The sequence below is a fragment of the Trematomus bernacchii genome, unplaced genomic scaffold (assembly GCF_902827165.1).
Source record: "Trematomus bernacchii unplaced genomic scaffold, fTreBer1.1, whole genome shotgun sequence".
Taxonomy (NCBI): domain Eukaryota; kingdom Metazoa; phylum Chordata; class Actinopteri; order Perciformes; family Nototheniidae; genus Trematomus; species Trematomus bernacchii.
In genome coordinates this window covers 13,797,906-13,820,669 of record NW_022987648.1, presented here as the reverse complement: position 1 = coordinate 13,820,669, position 22,764 = coordinate 13,797,906, and the positions used below count along the sequence as shown (strand labels likewise).

General features: G+C 40.7%; 2 protein-coding genes across 2 annotated transcripts in view; both read right to left on the bottom strand.

Annotated features, from left to right (window-relative positions):
• dars1 (aspartyl-tRNA synthetase 1) overlaps window positions 1-16,243 on the bottom strand; it is a 32,575-nt gene extending 16,332 nt beyond the window's left edge. The window contains exons 1-7 of the mRNA XM_034134359.1: window positions 16,057-16,243; window positions 12,961-13,060; window positions 10,077-10,106; window positions 9,648-9,705; window positions 7,745-7,837; window positions 5,836-5,938; window positions 872-974 (exon numbers count right to left, since the gene is read on the bottom strand). Of these exons, the coding sequence (XP_033990250.1) occupies window positions 872-974; window positions 5,836-5,938; window positions 7,745-7,837; window positions 9,648-9,705; window positions 10,077-10,106; window positions 12,961-13,060; window positions 16,057-16,079 (510 nt within the window). The 5' untranslated portion in view covers window positions 16,080-16,243. The remainder of the gene's footprint in view (window positions 1-871; window positions 975-5,835; window positions 5,939-7,744; window positions 7,838-9,647; window positions 9,706-10,076; window positions 10,107-12,960; window positions 13,061-16,056) is intronic.
• A 3,644-nt stretch (window positions 16,244-19,887) lies between these two features.
• LOC117485871 (C-X-C chemokine receptor type 4-like) lies at window positions 19,888-22,159 on the bottom strand. The gene is made up of 2 exons (XM_034134572.1): window positions 22,081-22,159; window positions 19,888-21,532 (listed from the first exon to the last, which is right to left on the bottom strand). The coding sequence occupies exons 1-2, from the start codon at window positions 22,090-22,092 to the stop codon at window positions 20,402-20,404; spliced, it is 1,143 nt and encodes a 380-aa protein (XP_033990463.1). The 5' UTR covers window positions 22,093-22,159; the 3' UTR covers window positions 19,888-20,401.
• Window positions 22,160-22,764: the final 605 nt, after the last annotated feature.

The window sequence follows — 22,764 nt, the reverse complement described above, 5'->3', positions numbered from 1 at the left end:
TTCATGTGTTAAAAACCTTATCTATGTGTTACTGACAACGTGTTAAAACTAGTGGGTTTCCTGTTAACTGTCAGGTACAGTCAAAAACAAAACATCTAATACAAATGTTCCCTTTTTCAAGACACTCTAGAGATTTATCGTGTTGCATTTAACTGCATTACAATGGAGTGTGTCCCCTATATTTTGTCTCCAATCACTAAAATATGAAGTATTATATACTGTTAAAACCTCATCTAGGGAGTTTCCGAGCTGCCAAATAAAATACAAAGTTGGTGGATAAAAAAAGAAGAAATGTAATACAATTCACCAAGCAATACTGTTCATGTTACAAATGTATGTTATCCTCTCTTTTTATAGTTTGTGGTGTGGCATTTGATAGCATTACAGAGGACAAATGTTCAAAAAGGGTCTTTATTTGTCTCATACTGCCTGTGTCTGAAACTATAGCTCTGGTTGGTTCGCTGGCCAACTGTGTTGTGATTGGTCAACAGCTTAGAGAAGTCTTGACCCTTAGCATATTACATAAATGTGTTGGAGCGCTAGCCAATAGAAGCACCTATGTTACCTAGTGATGTCATTATGTAAGGGAAAGGAGTCCAATGGAGGCATATCAGGTGGGGGGACTAGAGGGAACTTTGTGATTTCACCCTACTTTAATTACAACTAGTAAGGTATACTAATTAAACATAAACCCACATGTGATGCTTTGTCATAACTAATGATTATGAACTGTATTGAGTGAGGAGTGTGTGTGTGCCTGTGTGTGTGCCTGTGTGTGTGTGCCTGTGTGTGTGTGCCTGTGTGTGTGTGCCTGTGTGTGTCTGTGTGTGTGTGTGTGTGTGCACGTGTGTTGCAGTGTAAGTATGCCCACCCTCTCGATGTGCAGCTCCACGTCCTGCTGGGTACAGCTCTCGATCTTCTGCTCCACTTTCCTCACCGACGCCTCCACGTCTACGATGCTCTCCTTGGTGATGCTGGTGGAGACAGTTGGGAGGGGGGGGGGGTCGTGTAAACAACAGATAGCACTTAGAAAACAAACTCATCTGTGTGGGTGGCTAACTGCCTGAGAACAATATTTCCATTAAAGCGTGACTGATGATTCATGTTTCATGGTGTGATGTGCAGGGGGTGGCGAGGGCTATAGTTGAGCGAGTCTCACTTGGGTGGTGAGGTGGGGGGGGGATAGTGAGACGACCAAAATCACCACAGATTCAATACAAAAAAATCAACAATGCAGGGAAAGTGAAAGTTGAGATACCACAAGCTTGTGGCTTTTAAATAAAACAGCTTTCCTCCTTCTTTGCAACACAAACGCGTGTCTCCTTACGTTAAGCTCAAACTAACCGTTGCAGGGTAGAAAACGTTTCCACATATCTATCTTTAGAGAGATTTGGCAATCTGTTATGGAATAGCTCCAGAAGTTACACCTCAATTTTAAAAACGTCGATATAAACTCTCCAGCCTTAAAATGATTCCTGTCAGCATTATATATTTTCCCTCCAAAAAAGGCCAGTTTTATTTTAGAAATTCTATGCATCCTGTGAAACACACTGTGATTTTGAGAGGTAAAAAGGCCCTACTGTTTATCAAAAAGAGGGGGTTTCACTATTAAACCAGCATCACAAAAAATGGATGCATTATATTCAGTGGTAGAATTGTACTTAAGTACAATTTAGAGGTAGTTATAAACATGTGTCCCCTCTGTGTAAAGAGATTCTGAAAGTTTCAGGAAAAAAGATTTGCTCGCTTTTTGTCCTGATCCATTTATATAAAAACCTGTCTGAAAATGAGCTGATTTTTTTGGCTTGTGTAACCATTAGCCGATAACTTGAGTGTCCGGGCCTTAAAGTAACAGACAGAGAATCAGCACTTTTGAAACAGGGCTGAAACAGAGGGGTGTATGGGATGCTATAATGCGCGATCTGTTTGGTATTTCGAGCCAAAGACTTCAGAGACATGTTTTGTCTGAGACCTATAATATATTGATGAAAAAGAGTATAAAAGGAGACCTTTAACTTAAAGATCCAAATATTTGACCACAAAGGTTTAAAGTAACGAGCAGTGTCACAAAGTTCCCCTTACTAATTGTTTACCAGTCAAGAAAGACAAGTAAATGCACAGGCGAGGTGAAGGGGGATTGCTGAGCTTTGAGAAAAGGGTTGTAGCTTACATCCTTTCACAGCTCCTGGAAAGCACCTAGCTAAACAAGAAAAACAGTTTGATGTTGCCCCTGAGGTGAAGAATTCCCCCATTATACAGAGTATAAAACAAACTACAGCATGTGAAGGGAGCCCATTCCTAATTTCGTCACATCGTCCTACACAGGAGGTTTTTCAATGAAACCCAGAGCATCATCAGAGATAAGAGGAACAATACTGACTGTCATGCCGTGCGAGGCCAGATGGGAGACCTGCTGTAATCCTTCACTCCTCCTCATTAAAAAGCAGTAATGAGGGACTGAACACTGGGGTACTGCTGTCCCTTCAGCCCCACCACAGCTGCTGACATATTCCTTCCCCTCTGGTAGGAGATCAGTTGGATAAATAAATCCCCACATTAATAACCTCTGCTGCACGGCCGTGAGGCTGGCGGCGGCACATTCGGAGCGCACTAACGGAAACAGACTGATTGTCTCAGGACCGAGGTGACAATATCACACAGAGAAGGGAAATAAGAGAAAAGAGGGATAGAGATTGCTTTCATTCTGAATAATGTCCCAGGAAGGCAACACACTGGCTGTGAAGGACACATATGGCCATTACTTCAGCTAATAATGCATCACTAAATAAAACAAGAGGCAAGCAGAGCTCACTACACTGACTTTCAGTTTGCAAAGGTGAAAGACCCACAAACAAGTACCATTACCCTCACTTGAACTCTCATTATCCTGCAAGACTTCTGACCGCTGTGCTGCTGATGACTACAAAAAGACACACACATAATAAAATAAACAGGAGAAACCAACGGTTAAGGGGATAAGAGACAATGCTATTGTGTCTTCTTGGTGCACTTTCTAAACAAAGGGAGCAGCAGCTATGAAATGTCACACACCTCCATTATGTTGGAGAGAAGCCATTGACCTGAGTGAAAGATATCTCTAAATATCCACAAGAAAAGGCCAATCCAAAACGTCTACATACCAGTGGAGGTAGATGAGAACATGTTTGTTTGTTTTTTTAATATGGATGAATCTTCTTTTTTAAAACTTCTTAACTTGAACATTTTATTTTGGTGGAGGGCTGCTAACCTGATCCCACACACGACAGAGGATGCTATGATTCTTTCAAATTAGGGCTTTAAATAACAATTATTTTATCGTTTTCTAGATGAAGCAATTCATTGTTTAGTCTATAAAATGTCAGAAACTAGTGTCAAAGGTTCATCCCTGTTATTCAAATGCCAATATGATGTTTTGACGTGTCTATAAGTACAAAGATATTCAGTTTATTAGGAAATACATCTGAGAAAAGTAGGAACTCTCTACGCTTGAGATGCTTAAAACAGCAATCTCTGAAATAATGATTGCAGATTAATGGTTTGTCAAAATAGTTGCAGATTCTTTTCTGTCCATTGACTTATCAATAAGTCAACTTATTGTCGTTGCTCTTTTTCAAGCACGTGTCATTCAAATTAAATATTATCTAAGAAGCTGTGATTGAATCCGGTAAGTCAAGGTAGTATCAAATCTACGAAGACCCTCAGACAGGTTTTATTATTCCAGTTTCAGCTCATATCCCTTCTCCCCCCCACCCCATCGCTCTTAAAGGTACTTGAGCCGAGTAAAGGTTGCAGAGCCTGAAGATCACTTAATTAAATTGTGTGAGTGAGAGGAGGATGACTTGGACATACAATCTGTGAGAGGAGACTTCCGGAGCAATGTCATCAGTGCTCTTGTGATTATGAGAGGATTTACTTGTAATCCAGGGTCTTACTCGGCTTGCCAATCATCACACAAAAGTGTGTGAAAGCAGACAGGGGCCACAAAGCCACAGGAACTGATAGTGCCACCTGTTTTTAACCATTGACATATAAAAAGCACATTTAAACGCTCTGAAACTCTTGGTCATTATTTTCCTTGTAGCATAACTTCACTATTTTTGTTTTCAGATGTTTTGACGACCATGTCATCACTCTCACTTGCTCTGTTTGGTGGTAATGTGTTGCATACAAATCCAACTGCCCAACCACAACTTTGCAGAACCACATTGAGAAACCGCGCAACTTTAAATAAATCATCCAACAGTTTCAAGGATCTATTGAAATGTCTGTTTGATGACCTTAACACAATATCCTGTGACATACAGAAAACACTTCTACAATATTAAACAACATCTAGTTTAAAATGTGGTCCTTTTTTCTGCCTGGGCTTAGTGTGGGGGGGGGAACCGAAACTGAATTGTAAAAATGTCTGGGAGCAGTCAGCTGAGCGGCAGGGGAACCACGGTGTGGTCAGGGGATTCTGACGCTTCTTACAAAGTGGGGTCAGCGTGTTCAGGCAGAGGTCAAAGCTGGGGTCTGAGCGCCGGTGACCTCGCCCTCATTAGAAACACGTCCTGGTGTTTGGCTTTATTTTCTTGTAAACCGCAACAAACTGTCGAAGGGTCCCTGGGTTCTCATTTACAAAAACACAAGTATAATGAATGTGGTAAAATGGTAATTTATGCACATTTTCCTAAGACATTTAGCAGCTCAGACTAGTTTACTAAGACTCAGGCAGGTGTGTACATACACTTCAACATTCATCACTTACTTGTATCATTCTTTCATACTTTTGATGAATCTGGCTGAACTGAATGTTTCTAAAACTACTACAGTGATATACATCGTGTTGTAGATGCTATCTAATAACCCAGTATTCTGTAATAGGGATTGTTTTTCCCAAAAGATCAGCTGAGAAGAGTCCCTCATGGCTATGAGGTCACTGTCTAGAACAAAGGGAAGTCTCACATATCCTAACGATGTTTGCTTAGTCAGTAATATGCTGTTAGAAGTCAATCTAAACTGTTTTTTTCGCAACTTTTGTAAGATTCTGTAGGAGGATGAAACCGCAGACACTTCAATATTCAGTATAAATGGCAGCTTTTGGCGAGACTCTAAGGCTATGATAGCTGTTTGTTAATGCAAGGCTCCTTTTTTTTTTAAACACAGCTGCAATCTCTGCATTGCTTAAGCACCTTGTACCTGTGTATGAAATGCGTTTGTAAATAAAACTACCATGCCTTGCCCAACATTATCCAATGTCTTAACTGCCATTATGGTGTGGCAAATTGCAGTAGCGGGTGTTGCCCTTTGCCTAATTAAGCAATACCTGCCATTTCAGAAATACAAGTTAATTATGATCTTTAACAAGGACAAATAGCAATGGAAGACAGATACTGATGAATGCAATATATGTTTTAGCACATACCATGAATTATGTTATATTTGAAGCCTTGTGGACATCACATTTCAGTCTGAAGCGGCACGAAGTCAGCCGTCCCCCTTTTGTGCTTTTAATAAAGTGCATATCCGCTGATAGTCAGGTTCATTTACAGTCTAACGGTAATGGGCTACAATTTGGCTGCGAACTTGAATAATGATGCTTGGCTCTTAAGTATTTCCTCCTCCTCTGATCCGAGCTGTTGTATTTGCCATCTCGACAGGAACCGCTCCATTAAAAAGTGCTGTAACCTGCCATGTTAACAGCCAGCTTTTGTTGTGGAGTGAAAAATGATTGATTCCCCCACCCTCCACCCTCAGAATGTGTGAAAATGGATCAGTGGGACGATTAGGGCCCAGGGTTTTCCCACCATTGTTTGCGCCCTCTCTGACAGGAAGAGCGGTCTCGGTACTCACTTTGCGGCAAACTTGACCATCTGCTTGCTGGCACGATCTCCCACTGCGACCAGCGCCTGCACGTTGAACTGCTGCTGACGCAGGACCAAGAAGCATTGCTTGCCTGAAAACAAAACAACAACAAATGCGGGGATGTTAAGATCTCTATTATGCATGCTTGACATGCTTGTCATAATAAAAGCTTGGGAGATCGCTCTGAAGCAATGTGCTTTTGTTCAGTCAGAGGTCTACGTGTGACTCCAGCTGGAAGGACATTCCTTGTCTACAGGTAAAGTGTCAAACGTTTGTGAGCGCAGGATTCTCTTTGAAGAGCACTGTGTGGAGAAAGGGTGATTGCTACCTTCCTAGCAAACACACACCTAGGAAGAGTGTAAACAAGTTAGCCAACAAAAACTCTGGGCAGTAGACAGTCAGACCACCCAGGTACTTTGATGTTTGTTGCCTGTGAGAAGGGGGTGGGTGGTGGGGATAATAGCAAAGCCAAGATCCCACCAACAGATGCACCTCATCCCAGACCAAATCAGGATGTTATTCTGCTCACGCGGACATCCTTACAGCAAGCCAGGAGAATAAAGACATGAAGGAGGGGAAGTGACTCTTGACTCTGGAAGTTATCTTGAGAGGAAATGGGCCAAAAGATAATCATTCAGACTTGGGTTTATTTGGAATCACAAGTTCACAGCAGAAAAAAAAAGAAAAAGCTTGGCGTTGATACAGAGATCTAATAACCTGGCAAGGTTCAACAGGTTCATTGTATTCAAATAGAGACACTTCATAGCTGCCAGTAGCTGGGACCTGACAAATGGAGGTTATGCGAGCTTCCAGTTGGCGGTGACATGCAAAGTCTGACTATGATTGGTTCAGCTTGTCAAACTCTGCTTAGCATGGAAGGAATGCTCTGCGAGTGTCTGCACAATCCCACAGAGGAATATATAGGAGAAGATGGGGGCAAGTCTCATACAGTTTGGTATCAAGCTTTATAATAAACACTGACTGGTTATTTGGTGGTTTTTGAACCTCACTGTTATTCAACCTGAGGAGATCGATATCAGTATGGCTGCTGTGAATAGTCAGTGTAATTAATAGTGATTGTTCTTCTCCTCTCTTTCTCATGTAGCACATTTTTATATATTGTTAGGGAACTATTAAAAACTGGGGTTTCTTTTGGAGTTGCACTGACTAAAATAACAACCCCTTCCTTTTTATTGAAATGTTTCATGTTTCATGTTATCATATTGTAATTGCCATCTGTAACTGACATTTTTCAACTTTAATCTGTTAATCTTTGTTTACATTTTATTCAATGCTGCTTATTTTAAAATTAGATTTTCTTTTTTGATCGAATTTACAATGTTGAGATAAATCCACTAATCTGCAAAATAGTCAATAGAGTAATCAATTTATTTTTAGTTTATTTGATAGGGACAGTGCATTTTACCGAACATCAGTGTAAAATTCAAGATGTAAAAGTGCCGACGTAAGCAAAAATGCAAATGTACACCCACACTCCCTAAGCTGTTTACCAACAGTACAAGTCACAATACAAAAGTAATAATACAAAATAATAAAGTAGAAAGGAAAATAAAATATTACCCACAGTCCTAGTTTGCCTCGCTATTAGTTCTAAAAGTAAAATGTTGGGCTCTCCCTTACTATGTAATCGTTAGAAAATGGGAAATCTAAAAGCAAGTCAAAGTCAACGGGTTTTGTAGTTTGTTCTTGAAGAGAAGGCAGTGAAGAGTAGAGCTTGCCCAAGGGCAGAAGCTTTAGCTATTTTGCCTTTGTACACCGAGGATTATCACAGGGGTCATCTAATCTTGGCTGTTTGTGTCTTCTGCACAAAGAAAGTATCTCAAAGCTGAAAAAAAGATGAACAAAGATGTGGTGGAGGGTGGGGCGGGGGTCTCACCTTTGGCTCTGCTGGTGTGGACTCGGGCACGCAGCCAGATCAGCTGGTCAGCTTTCTCAGGAGAAAGGTCTTCGACCCGCACCAACACCCTATCTGTCTCACACACACATATACACACACACACACACACACACACACAAATAATGTATTACTTCAAAGCACTTTTTCTGGCTCCATTTCCCCACATCTGAGTAAAAAAACTAACATTCCCCATGCACACTCCCAAAGGCAGAAAGAAATGTGAATAAGCATGCTTGTGCGTGTGCAGACGAACACACAATAAAATGCTCAAATTACCGCGGTGCCTAATAAATAAGACACACTAGTAGGGCTGTTGAAAAGCTGTCCAACTCAGCCTTTCTCTGTGGGCTTTATGACAAATTGACTCTGGTTTCACCTGTGTCACTCAGAGGCATGCTTTCTCCTTATTATCAGCGAGGAGAAGCAGCAGACACTGAGGCAGCACTGGAGAAAACAGAGCCGCCCTTTTGGCTGAGAACTCCACGTCAACCCACATGAAAGCCCTCACCCCCTGTCCTCTAACCCCCCTCCCCTCCCAATGGTTTGGATCGGCATGCAGGTGAGGGAGGCCCCAGTTTGTTTGCTGCCACTGGAGCTGAAAGAGCATCCAGACAGATTGACGGCCTCTTTGATCCCAGAGCTATCTCACACTATTAGTTACTGCAATTATCGCCGCTGCAATCGCGTTGAGAGGAGACACCAGAAGCATTTTCCACAGTGTTTATCAGTTGTAATGGTGTTATCTGTAACTTTCTGACAGCCAGACCAAGGAACAGTTATCTGAGAGGTTGTGGATCAGGAAGCCATCCAGTATCAAAACATTTAATTTGAGAGTTGCCGCACATTATCCATTTCAGGATGCCTTATTTTTGTTATCATGTTGTAAGATGTCAAGGTGAAATATGTAATTTAACCATGTGTAACCTTTGTTTACAACACAGGGCTGATTCATGTGTGCATTGTCCGTGTGCATTTAACCCAAGAAGGAAGGAGAATCTTGAATCGTTACCCTTCTTTAGGATTTATTTATTTTAAAACATGAATGAGACCCTATTTATTTATTATTCCTTTGTTTACTTCCGCGACATAGTGACATCACTATGTAATACTTGTGCTTCTATTGGATAGCACTCCAACAAATTGTACATGATAGGCTAAGGGGCGGGACATCTTTAAGCAGTTGACCAATCACAACAGAGCCGGCAAGCAAACCAATCAGAGCAGACTGGGCTCTGGTTTCAGACAGAGGGTGAAAAGAGGTGCTGCAGCACAGGCCGTATGAGAAAAATAAAGACCTTTTTGAACATTAAAGCATGAAAACATGTCACAGTAGAGACACAAAATAAAAATATGAACCTGAAAATGAGAATAACAGGGACCCTTTAACCCAAACTCTGAATATTTAAGAGACTTCGGGTAAGTTTCAGATGATTGACAAGAAACTAAGAACGATGCAGCACACAGATAAGAGGAAAAACACTCAACACTGATACCTGGAAATAAGAGAAAGAATACATTTCTGTTCAAACCAAGCGAAGTCTTGTTGAAACAGATTCTGTGAATTTGTGACAATGGAGGAATACATTTGACTGAAATGCACATCACTATGCTGACTTTGACACATGTTTGGAGAAGAAAGCGACATGTACAGCTGGCACATAATACTAAAAATATTTAAAAGATAGTTAGTAGTTTAAGTTGAAATTAAACTTGCAGTCACATCCAGGCCAAGCAAAAGCTCATCCCATTATTACTGAAGAGCAGAACAGAAAGATATATAATCAATCTTCATGATCTAGCTACTATTTGCATGTGTTTTCAGCAATGAGAGGCATTTCCATTGGTTGTTATGTTTGCTCAAGGAAATAACGTTCCTACTAACCCAGTTTTTGTTGGGACTGGATCATCGGCGGCACACCATATCTGTCCTTGGCGAAGTCCTGAAAGAAGAAGAGCATGCCATCAGAGATTAGCCACTTGATCAAACGTCTAAACAAAACATCACACCACTTTATGCGTATGCACTTCTAACTCTATTGTTCTCAAAAGCAACTCTACCACTTTGATGTCATACGCGTCAGTGTGTCTACCACATCGGAGATAACACCCTGCCAGAGCAGATAATCAGGCTTATCACGGTGTTAGAGAAAAAATTGTCTAACAGAAAATGGAGACACTGACTTCAGTGTGTGTGCATTTGCATACAAACTGTTGCAAAGGTGTGAAAGCAAAAGGCAGAATTACATTCAGAGAGGAAGGCAGGGAATAGGTCTTAGAGGATGAGTACTGTGTTCCGTAGGGGGATACTTACATCTTCCTCTGAGCCCTGCTGGTCGGCAGCCTGAAACACAAAAGAGGGCACAGGGATTTTAAGGGCATTGCAAATAGCCAGGCAACAGGACTGTCCATTGAACATTTTCAAAAACAATGGAGCAACTTAAAACGTTTTGCTACAGCAGTCATGTAAATTGTGTTTTATATCTTGTGCTATCAGGGATTCGAATAAAATTAATAAATCACAGCTCGAGCCTCAGATCCCTGGAATACACGGCTCTTTTTCACATTGCTCTAACAAATCATAGACAATGAGTAATGGCAGGAGGAGATATTACTTTGTAATAGAAACAGTGTAAGTGGACAGATTCTTTATCTCCGCACCGACTTCAGGCAAATGAGTCCCAGAGTGCGATGAGCTCGAGTCTTGGCAAAGTTACAATTCCATTTCCTATGCAAATTGATATTGGTGTATGGAAATGGCTGGTGGCAGTAGAGTGAATTGGAATCGCCCATCCTTGATATGATAATCCAGTCGCATGATGGATGATATTGCAGCTTATGATCAGCTGGATATAGACCTGCTACGGCCACGACCCTCACCGGAGACACTGAAATATCAAGTGTCAGCGCAAAAACAACACAACGGTAAATAAAAACAGCTAACACTCCCTCCACTAAAGGTCGCTACACACCAACCTGAGACCAAAGAACGCGAACCGAAGGCGTCCCGACTTTTACGTCCGCTACGCCGCCCGCCTACGAACACACCGCAAAGACTTCAGTTGACGAGTGGCAATAACTGTCCTTACCAGCAGGCAGCGGTAGTGTGTATTCGTCATTCAAAAGAGGCAACAACCGGAAGACAGACTATACACCGAGAGAAGAAGAACAGGCTGCGTGATATAAACAAACAAATAGCGTCTGGGTTCCATTTTCACTCTCTCTCGTCGATCGAAAACATGTAAACATAAAAAAGAAACTCTTGCGTCCGGGTGAGATGAAAATGAAAAAGATGAACCGTCTGTGTGTGCCTTCTTAATCGTTTGTTTTGGTCCCTCACTTCCGCTTCGCTTCTCATGCACTGACTCGCTAAGCTGAACAGCCAATCAGAGTGATTTCTTTGTCCAGACTTTCTTTGGCCTCGGGAGGCCGCGGGAGGTGTGAAAATGTGCCCGAAAGAGACGACGGTGCGGGACACACCAACCTGAGTAGGGCGCCGCGAATGCCCGACTGCCTCTGACGGCCTCTGACTCCCAAAATCGGGTTGGTGTGTAGCGGCCTTAACATTCAACTCAGCTCTCAGGTGCCCCCCCCCCCCCAGGCAATACGTACTGTGCCACTGATGTGGGCAGCAATAGCCAGAATATTGGTGACACCTGCTACTTCAATGAAACTTGCTGACTGGGTGAATTCAGATGGAACACAGGATACGTTAAGTCATGACACATGAAAGTGCGGGATGTGTAATTACTTTTGAATCAGCCCGTCTCAAGCTAGACTACATTTTTTGTAAATAGGGATACAGGTTTCGTTTTTTAATAGATAGATTTTGCTTTGAAAAATAATTTAGGGATGTACTGACACTGATCAGGATATTAACCTTATTGGGCAATTGGGCCACCGTTACCAATCCACATTAAATAATGACCTAATGTGAGCTGATTATGATACTTTTGCCATTACTGTGAAACTAAAGGGAAATGTCAATTGAAATGTAGGATTTGAAGAGAGTCCACTTTAAATTGTTGGACATGTACACACATTGAAATGTGGACTCTGCAGTTACCCCTTCCTGGTTATATTATATAACCTCTAGGTCCCAAGTCCCAGATGTGTCAAGAGTTGGCTAATTTTTTTACTTTTAGTCCGGACGTTGTATGGAAACAGTGCAATGAATGATTCATGAAGAACATAATAATTGTGTTACTATGTTTAATAAAGTTCAGGAGAGTTGCTCAATGGAAGGACTGGCATTAAATATTATCATTTTTTAAATGTTGTGCAATGCATTTAAGATAAAACAATGTAATGTTAGCAGTTCACTTTTGTTAGTAAGGAACAACTGATAAAAACCTGTATTTGAATTACAAATAGTTGAAGCCTCATACTAACCAAGTAGTGTTACACTGATTATCTTTTTATAAAAAGGAGAACACTGTTACCATATTGTTACTCCATATCAGAAGATACGCTCAAATTCAGATGGCTGCATCTCCAAAGTTTAAAAAAGCTCATAAATATCCAAAACCGGTGTTATCTGTGGCCATGAAATGCAGACACATGCACGGCGGTCTCTGATGTGTGTGAAATACAAACAAAATTGGCACTCCACGTATTTTGGCAAAGGCAACTAATTCACAAGCTTTGTTGGATTCCAAAGAAACAAAGAACTCAGTTTGAAACCCTGTTGGCAGTATTCCTGTTGAGTCCATTAGAGACGGGTTCATGAAGTACTCTATAAAGTATTTTCTGTATGAAAACCAAAAAGTCCTGTGCAAAGATGATCTCTTTCACTTACTTTGACATTTCTAAATGGGTCAACATTTCACACCAGGAGACACTGTAAGCCAAGTGAGTGTTGTGGGCGTTTTGGTTTGCTAATCCAACACGCTTCCAGAATACTTTCTTAGGGTCAAGAACGTTGCAGTAAGTGTGATCCTCACAGGTTAAAATGTTTAATATCTGTCTCCACTTGTAGTTATAGAGCTGCTTATATGTTGTGCCCTCAGTGTAGAAAAAACAGCGCTTTGTTTATGTGGACATAAACACGGCCAACATGACAGGAATACTCAAACAATGGATATTGTGCCCCCCCTGCGGCTAACTGACCCTCCTGGACCCACAATGCCCTGCAGAGCCGCATGTCACAGCCTTACCAGCTGTAATGGAGGAGGCGGATGTTAAAAAACAACACTGACCAGCTTGGACTGCTTCTCAGCCTTCTTCGCAGCTTTCTCCGCTTCCTTCTGCTGTTTCTTCAGGCCTTTCTTTGACTGAGCCTGCTCCTCCTCCGTCGCCCTGCAACAGGAAGAGGTACACAACATAAACATTTAAGTCAACTTCCACCATCTATTTCTCTCGCATCCCTTGAGGAAGTTATTGACTGCCTGGGAAAAAAAATGCATTCTTAGCCATCGCCGCCTCCAGCTTCTAAGTCTGGGCTACCTTTAATCCCATTGTTATTTCAGACAAAACAGCTGTAGAGTGCGTGAGCGCAGAGACGAGAGGCTTGGAGAGCGGAGATGTCAGAAAGTACAATTAGCTAGATAAACACCGCAGCTTTAAGAATACATTAGTCTCAGCAGCACTTTCTAATCCATTATAGAATTTGTGAAGAATACAGATTATCTGATTATGATAACATTAAGTCTTATCTAAACGTAGAGGTGTCTTTATTTGCTAAATGCCAATGCCACACTCAAAGCTCAACACAATGTCAGTGCTGATAAGCATGTGACATTTGCCTATAAAGTAAAGTTTGTTTGGTAGCAGCAACAAGAAAGTAAACTAAATACACAGCACTCTTTCAATGTAACAATTGGGTCACAATATAGGATGAATGTAATGTATGAATGAAGATCATTTAAAATGGAGAAAGACTTTAGACATCTAACAGGCAACCACACTAGAGCACAATATAAAGGGAACCGTGATTTAATAGGGTCAAATTTGAACGTCAAATGTCAAATTTGAACGTGAAATGTACGTTAAAGGGTATTGAGCATGTTCCCCTTGACCGTGATGTCACATTAAATGTCTGTCTCTGTGTATCTTGTCCTTGTTGATGTTGCAAATGGAGCTGCTGTGATGCAAGAAAAATGTAAAAGTTGATCTCTCAATAAAGTATAATTGTATCATACAAGTTCACATTTTTTATTTGTTTCTTATAATAATGTTTACTTTTATGTTTGAAAATGAAACCTAAATGAAAAGTGATTTATGATGGCCTTTATCGATGCAACATCAGGGCATTCTCTGTAGTTTACTGAGGAAGTGATACACCACTGTTTTAGGTCAAACAACAGAAGGTTGTAAAAGAAAAAGCTGCAATAAACCAGGTAGTCCTGTAACAGACTTTGTTAACAGTTTCCACTACTTCAAATCTTCACTGTGATAAGAGTGTGTGTTAAGGTTGCAGGTGGATGAGTTAGTGCCGTTTGGTTTTCCCCACTGACCAGGTGTCTAGACCTGAAGGAAGCCCACGAGCAAAATGGGAACTGCTCACATTTCGTCACAGGAAATAACAAAGACCAAAGGCCAACTATACATAGCAATAAAACCTAAACAAGAAACACAAATCCCAACAGATGATGAGCTGGTCCTACGAGGGAGGACTTCAGACCAGGTGTTATACTTCCTTTACACAACTTTTAGGATTAGACAATACCTGACAGGGTTTCCCGGTTAGACTTTGCACATTTGAAATTGCTTGTGGCTTTTAAAACGATGTGAAGATATTTTGTCTGATTCAAATATTTTATGATTTCTCATGAAATTGAATCCGACAAGTTCAAATATGAGAAGTTGCTGCACTGCAAAAAGGCCCCATCTTTCTCAGTAAAGCGTAAAACAAATACTATATGGTATGATATTTTGTGTGTTTTATAATTGTTCTGTTCATAACCGTGTTTAAAGAGCATTTGTTCTGTATGTATTGAATGCAACAAACAACCAACACCATAAATAAGAGTAGCCTAATAAGAGAACCTCAGGCCGGTATTTATATCTTCCACCAACCAGTTGGATTTGTTAAACTTGATTCACAATTATTTTTCCCTCAGGCAATGAGGTGAGGCTGGCTGTCTGGAACAGGCCACAAACTACTACAATCTGCTCTCAAATCAATACAAAAACAAACCAGTCTGCACGGCTCATTTAGTTCCTCACACCCTAACCCTAACCCACAATTAGTGTTTGTTGCATGGTTACACATAAACAGCCAATCCAAATTTGGCGAATGATGACATTCAACTGTCAGATGTCATCATCAGGTGTATTCATAAAACACAATTAATTAATTAAGCAGTTGCACATACAAAGAAAACCCTGTTGTGAGTCATTGTGTAAGACTTAGTCATCTGAAGTACTGATAGTTTAAAATAAAAATACAACCCAATGCAGAAGTCCTACAATCCAAACGTTTGTGACACAGGCGTTTTAAAATGTTGTTGACGGGGTGTGAATCAATTAATCGAAGCAACGGATTGTGATGTTGGTTTGAATTATTGTGGAAAAGTGTTTCCCATATTTAAACCCCTCCCCATAATAACTGTGGTGCACAAAATACTAAAAACCTCTTTTATTTTAATGCAAAGAGATTAAGATTGAGGTAACACACAGGTTACTAATGTAGTATTTACTGCAGGGTTCTTATATTGCTTTGCATTGCATCATACAGGTTTTTGTTTTTTTCCTGTCACTTAGTTTCTTCAACAACCTAATATGACACATTCCTTCAACAACCTAATATGACACATTCCTTCATTTCTAATACACAGACTTTACAACTGAGGGGGTCGTGGCCCGTGACCAGAGGCACAACTGACAGCAGGGGAGTGTGCATGAACAGGACCAAACGGGTGGGGATTTAAAACTGCTTTTAAAAAACAAACAACAATAAAATATTGTTTTGCATGTTGTAAACGAGGTTGCAAACACAAAGTCTGACATTTCCTTGATTGCAACCAAGTTATTATTCACCACAGACACTAGCCACGTACATACATATATGCAAATAGCTTATTTAGCAAGGCTATCATAAACTGAGCGATTATTTAATATAATTGGTGTTTAAATGAGACTGCACATACGTTAGCTATCATATGAGCTATATTTGTGTTTAGCTATATATTTCTGCTAAACGTCATGATGTATTTACTTGAACTGTCAGATGATGCAATCTGCAGTCTGTTTTAGTAATGCTAGCTAGCTGCTAGCCGTTCTACTGTTAGCATAGTATAAGAGTTTCTGTGAGACGTTATTTATGACACGAACACATTTCACAGCGTTCTTACCCCTGAACTTCGTCTTTAGTCATGTTGAGCTATATTCGTGGAGAATGAGGACGAAATGTTTAACGGCTGTCAGTCAGAAAGAAGCACCACATCAGCTGTTCAAAGCATGGACGTGCACAGGAAGGAAGGACTTGTTTTGATGTAGCACCAAATACCGGATACTCCGTCTAGAAACGACTCACTGAATCATAGTTCCGGCCACCTATTTTTTCAGTCCTGCACATGGGTTAGACAAAATAAGGGAACGGAAAAGTGTTTGTTTGGTTTGTAAATTGTTTCAAACTACTTCCGTGATCACTGATGAAAGAATTACTGTAGTAAAAATAGCAAGAAAGAATTGTGTTTTTTTGTTTTGATGTATGCCAATTATATCTGAAGTCCTTGCTTCTCTTTGTAAATTTCTCTTTATCATTTCATATAAATCCCCTTTCTTTTCTTTGATAATGCCGTTATTGGTTTATAGCATGTGTGTATTCTCTGCTAGATGTTGCATCTTTTTAATGTGTGTTAGAAAATGGCTGCTACGATATTTGATAAAATGATGCCCATTACTTTGAAGGCATAAGCAATTTGTTTAAAAATAAAGTGTGCTTGCTAAGACATATTTGAATGAGAAACCAGACATAGCTTTTGGGAAGGTTAAATATTATGTGTACACTGTTTGTGCATAGATATGTAAACCTTTATAAACTATGATAAACTGTCTAAGCGTGCATGCAAACCATGGAAGTTAATAAAGTGGTACATTATTATATGGGTTTTCTATTTCATATATAGACACACATGACTAAATCAATAGGAAGGGATATTGCTACACAAACAGCTTGTCAAAAATGATATGATGTGGTCTTAATTATTTTGATTAGAAGGTTCCACCATGTGTGGTCATCTAGTAGTTATTATGTATCCACATGTCACAAACACCACCATGTGTGGTCATCTAGTAGTTATTATATATCCACATGCACCCCTAAAAAGTGTCACTGCATGAAATTAGTTTCACGCCTTTGGTCGAGCTCTCTGAGTGCATCCAGGTATGCAGTGACCTTTGCAGGAATGGCTGAGCACAGTGAGTGATGGTGGGTTGAATACAGTGGGGGGTCATCAAAGCTTTTCTCAGGCTGTTGGCCACAGGAGCTCCTGATGCAGGAAACAGCCTTCCTGCTGCTCACTTTCCAACCAAAACAATGCAACCATTGGAGGAGCAGGTCGCTGCCCACAGGAACCTGTGGTATTAGTGTTCCTTTCATCCTTGTTTGCAATAGCCCATTTAAAGGTATATCTGCATTTACTGTCACTGTTAATTTTATACAAATCTCAACAGTAAAACCTACATCAACACGTCCTGAACAATGGTCTCAAGTCGCGGTTTGAAACTGGCCCACTGGTAATGAATCACCAATAGAAAGTATTTCCTGTCCATTTCAACAGCTTTGCCCTTTAACCCACAAAGCAAACAAGACACTCTTCCCTACTTCAACATACACATATGAGTTTGTTTTTACTATAAGATGTCAGAGAGGTTAGATTTTGCACAGGAAGTTTATATTGAGGCTTAGCAACAGATGAAAACATTATTATGTCACAAAAACCTATTCCATCTCAAATAAACACTTCTACAAGTTGATGTATAGATTTACAGTATGGATGTTTATGTGTGTTTTGTTGAGCAGTAAACCTTTTCTCACCACACAAAGAGAGCGAAAGCTTTAATAATGAATGAAAGAGCACCTTCTTGTCCCTGAGGGTTTATTCCCAAAGGGGCCCTGAGTACTGTTTGTGCACTCAAGTGGACCCTTTGGATATTTAGGATAAAAGCTTTATGTTTTGTCTTGGTGACAATGGTTAAGTATTCCGAAAATGGTATGCAATATAACAATAGGAACCAAAAAATCGATCCATAAAACAGTTGAAAACAAGATATCATTCTCAGGAACAGTAATAAAAGCATATCCATTTTACTGTTTGTTTTAACCATGTTCTTCTTTTGGGCTTTTCCTGTTTTTCCAGCCTCTGTATGTCTAAGTCATTACTTTTGTTTGTATTGAAGTTTGCGACAGTTCGTGATAATGCAACATTTTAACAATTTTTCTACATTTATGATAGCTCACTGTTATTTGGTTAAATAGTTTCCTATATTATCAGTTTACTGGGAAACTAACCATGCACATCAGGTAACATTTCTGTATAGTAGATGATCTGATCCTGAAGCTATCCTGATGCGGTGGAGGAATAAGACCCCATTTACACGGGAACGCAAACGCAAACGAACCGAATTCGATTTAAAAAAAGTCTTCTGATCACACGGATACGGCTCAATAAACGTGTCCCTTCACACGAGACCGCTCGACCCGCTGGAGACGCTGTAGTAAATATGCCGGGCCTGTAAGTGGCGCTGTACTTCCGCCACAAAATACACCAAAAGCAGCGAAGAAGACCCCCGAGCATGGTTGCCATGGTTGCCCTTCTGTTTATTCTCCGCGGTGGATTTAGCAACATGTAGTTCATGTAGTTCTCCATGTCCACTTGTTGCTGATGGTTGTGGTAGAGGAGCTGTAGATTTGGGTGAGCAGCAGAGGTGGGCTGAGGTGGGGCTATGGCTTCATCGTTATCAGGAAAATTATCGTATAGGACGTACACACAGAGCCGTTTGGCCCCCCAGAGCGTTCCCTCCGCAGATCTATCCTTGGGACCCGTTTCCGCGGTTCTGTTACGGCCTTGTGTGAACGAACGGGCTATACAAAAGAGAAAAGTAGCGGATACAACCCGTTTCGTTCCCGTGTAAACAGCACCTAAGCAGCAGCATCTGAGCACTTGATGTGTTAATCTGCTCTGTCTCTGCACAGACTGAGGCAGTGCGACTCTCATGCTAATTCTGAATTATCTGGGAACATTTCCAACTGAAAACAGCATCTATTGTTTTACGCTGTTTCCCTGTGAGAGACCAGAGCCACAAATACCCTTTAACCTTGTGGCCCGATGGGGGCAATTCACACCTTTTTTACATGTAAAGAAATGGAAATGTCACTCCATTGGAGTCTTGAATGGATGCCGGCATTACATTGTACAACAGCCATTTGACGACTTAATTCTCCTTGACATCTTTTGTTTTCAGCTTCCTTTGGTCTGAAACTTGAACATCACCGCGTCACCAGTTCACCAAGATTACATCTCGTTTATATTTAAGAAAGTAGAGCACACAGAAAGATACATGTCAGCATGTGTGCTCAAAAGTTGTTATCTTTATGCCTCATCTTGACATCTTTGTAATTTCGGCTGATTTATTGCGTATGATATATTGCATTAGTGCTCAACAAAGACTTTGTGTCTGCCTATTTGCATATTTAGAATATATAACCCGAGTCCTGAATACTATTATTTTGTGTTTTGTTAACTTGGAAATAGCTAAGTTGACCCACTGACCTGCTCTTTTAAAATGAGTAAGCATAACACTTGTATACAAGCCTAATAAAAAGGAGGAAGTATATCTTGCAAAATGAAGAGAAAATTAGTCAAAGGAGAACTTAACATGCTATTTACTCTGTTAAGGAGCCATATGGGTGCTAATTATAACCAAGAATTCTGAGCTTTTGTGTCATGGCTGCTTAAGATGTAAAAGTGCACAGATGTTCCTGCAATTACAGGGCCTGCCTGCTCAGTCCTCCTCCTGCTTTCTAGCCAGATCAGGTGGAGACATTTGTGTTAAGAGACCCACCCTCCCCACCCCCCAAACACACCCCATCCCCTCCCTCCAACACACACCCCATCCCCCACCCCTGCCCTGAGGGAAAGAGGAGTTGGTTTGAGGTGAAAATGCAAACAACACAGTCATAATGAAGCAGTGGATTTTTTATTTTTTACATAAAAAAGCAGCATGCAGTTTCTTTTTTTCTAACAAAACTTCCAGTGTGAATGACAGCAATAAATAATAGCTTTCAGAAAATCACACAACTTAAGTGCGAGCACACAAATGCTACAAACTATATACAGGTTTCCAAGAGCAGCTACCATCCATGAAAACATAGTAGGGCATTGCATGCCTGAGCTTTGATACAGCAGCACAGATTGTAAAGATGGAAACGGGGAAAATGGACCTCGATTGTAAAGCTGCATGACTGGAAATGAGGCCCTGCCTGCGGACACAGTCTTCTCTGAGGAACATAAAGGTTGCACAAATGCAAATAAAAAAAACACAAGACACAATTGCAGTAAAAAAGGCAAAACTATTTAAAAAGTATAAAAAAACAACTATTTTTTTACAATTGTACAAAATGTAGTAAGTTCTTTCAAATCAAAGCTTCGTTTTTCTCTCCCTCCTGAGAGTTTCAAGTCACAGAGTTTTTTGTTAACTTGACAAAACGCTTGAGGACTCCGACTCAGTGGATATTGAGGAAATTGGCCCTCTCTTTTTGGTCATGAGTGTCACCTTTTGACTGGATCTGCTGCCGGCTGTCAGTGCACTCTTGGCTGATTTCTTGAACTTTACTCCCAGGAAAGCATAGAGGATGGGGTTTAAGCAGCAGTGAAAGTAAGCCAGCGCCTCTGTGATAGAAATCCACATCTCCACCGCTTGTTGCAGCACACAGGAGGGAGTCACCACGTGCAGCATCATCAGGTTGTCCAGGAAGATACCAACACAGTAGGGCAGCCAGCAGGTGAAAAAACAAAGGATGAGGATGACCGTGGTCTTCAGCGCTTTCTTCTTCAGCGCCTGGCCCTTGGTGCCTTGCGACAGCTTGGCGATGATGATGCAGTAGCAGATGAGGATGACCAGCCCGGGCAGAACAAAGCCCACCAGGATGTGCTGAAAGCGGAAAACAACTGTCCATATGATGCTGGATTCCTGCGGGTAGATGCGCTGGCAGATGATCCTGGAGTCTCCAGTCTCTATGCTATCGTTGAAAAAGTGGATGTTGGACGACCCTGTGTGCACCCTGGCAAATACAAGGTCAGGTACAGTCAGCACAGCAGCAGGCAGCCACACTCCCACATAGATCACTCTGCTCGCAAGAAGCTTCCTTGTGGCTTGACTGTTGGTGGCCCGCACAACTGCCAAGTATCTGTCCAGGCTGATGAAGGCCAAGATCAACACGCTGCTGTACAGGTTCACCGTGTAGATCATGTGCACTGACACACAGAGGAAACCGCCAAAGTACCAGGAGCTGGCTGCATCCACGGCCCAGAAGGGCAGCGTGAGGACGAACAGGAGGTCAGCCACGGAGAGATGGAGCCGATACTTGTCCGTCATCGTTTTGACCTTTTTCTGGTAGCCCATGACAACTACCACTAATCCATTGCCAATGACTCCCAGGACGAATATAATTCCGTAAACGGTCGGCAGGAAGATCTTGCTGAAGTTGCTGCTGAGCGCTCGGCCACATGGCTCATCTCCAAAGTCTCCAAAGTCTCCAAAGTCTCCAGACTCCTCTGAAAAGTTGTCAGTACTGTTCTCAAAAAACGCATAGGTCACATCCATCTGAAAGAAAAAGGAATTGTAAAGTTAGAAAACAGTTGAGATACATTTAGTTGTTAACAATAAATGTATCTTTTAAAGAAAATGTGCAGCTTGTTTCCTAAGTTGTCTGAAAAGTTTAAAATGTACTTTTTCTAAATACATTTTACCAATCAAAGTATTTTCTTGATATTAGAAAATAATACAATAAGTACTTAAAGTATATAATATCACTGTTAACAATGGTGAAAAGGATAAAATATATTCACATTATTTTTCCACTATTTTTTATTTTCTAGCAAAAATGGTTTTATCTGCTACTTCTCTAAAGTTGTGTAAAAAGTTAGAATTTAACTTATTTATTTTAGTTATTTTGCCAATAAAAGTGTTTATTTAAAATGACAAAACAATACAATTAGTAGGCCTATTACTAGTTAATTACACCCCTGTTTACACGGGTGCTAAATTATCCAATATATTTAGATTTACATTTTTTTCTAAAACAGTTTCAAGTTAACCGACCAAACTGCCATATCTTAATTTAAACAGTAAAAACAAATGAAGAAACTCACGTCTTGGTCCATGTTTACCAGTCGTTGAAAAGAGACGTTAGAACCAGTGTGTGTTTGTGTGTGTGCAGCAGGGCTATCCGTTGTCTATCTTAATGCAAACCAATATATAGGCTTGCCTTCGGTGCGCTGGCCCATCCCCCCCCCCCACGGAGGCGGGGCTTAGAGACGCACGAGTCTCCAAAAGAGGTTCCACTATAAAACCAACTACTCTGTTTGTGGTGAGGGCGTCACTGAGTGAAAGTTTTACCCTAACAACCGTGTCCAATATTTTGTCACCTTCGAAAAAGACGTTGAACCAAAAAAAAGAGAGGTTTGTGTGGGCACTGTGACAATTATTTAATGTCATAAGGCTTAACTTATTCTTGAATATATTTCTGGTGACTTTTGCACTCTGTAAAAACTAAGACTTCCTTCATTTTAATTTTTTTTTGCAATAGGAAGTATCAATGTACAACCAAGAACTAACCTTTACTATGAAACACTTTGAAAACCTGATATACAAACATGTAATTGAATCAACACCTTCATTACAGAGACACCATAAAGGAAAAACATCACTATCACATGCACTTCAAAAAGTAAGCACAGTAACATATCATAAGACAGATTTCACATCAGTCAGTGATAATATGATTATTATCCTATTATTAAGTGCACCTACCCAGAATATATTACAATGTTGTT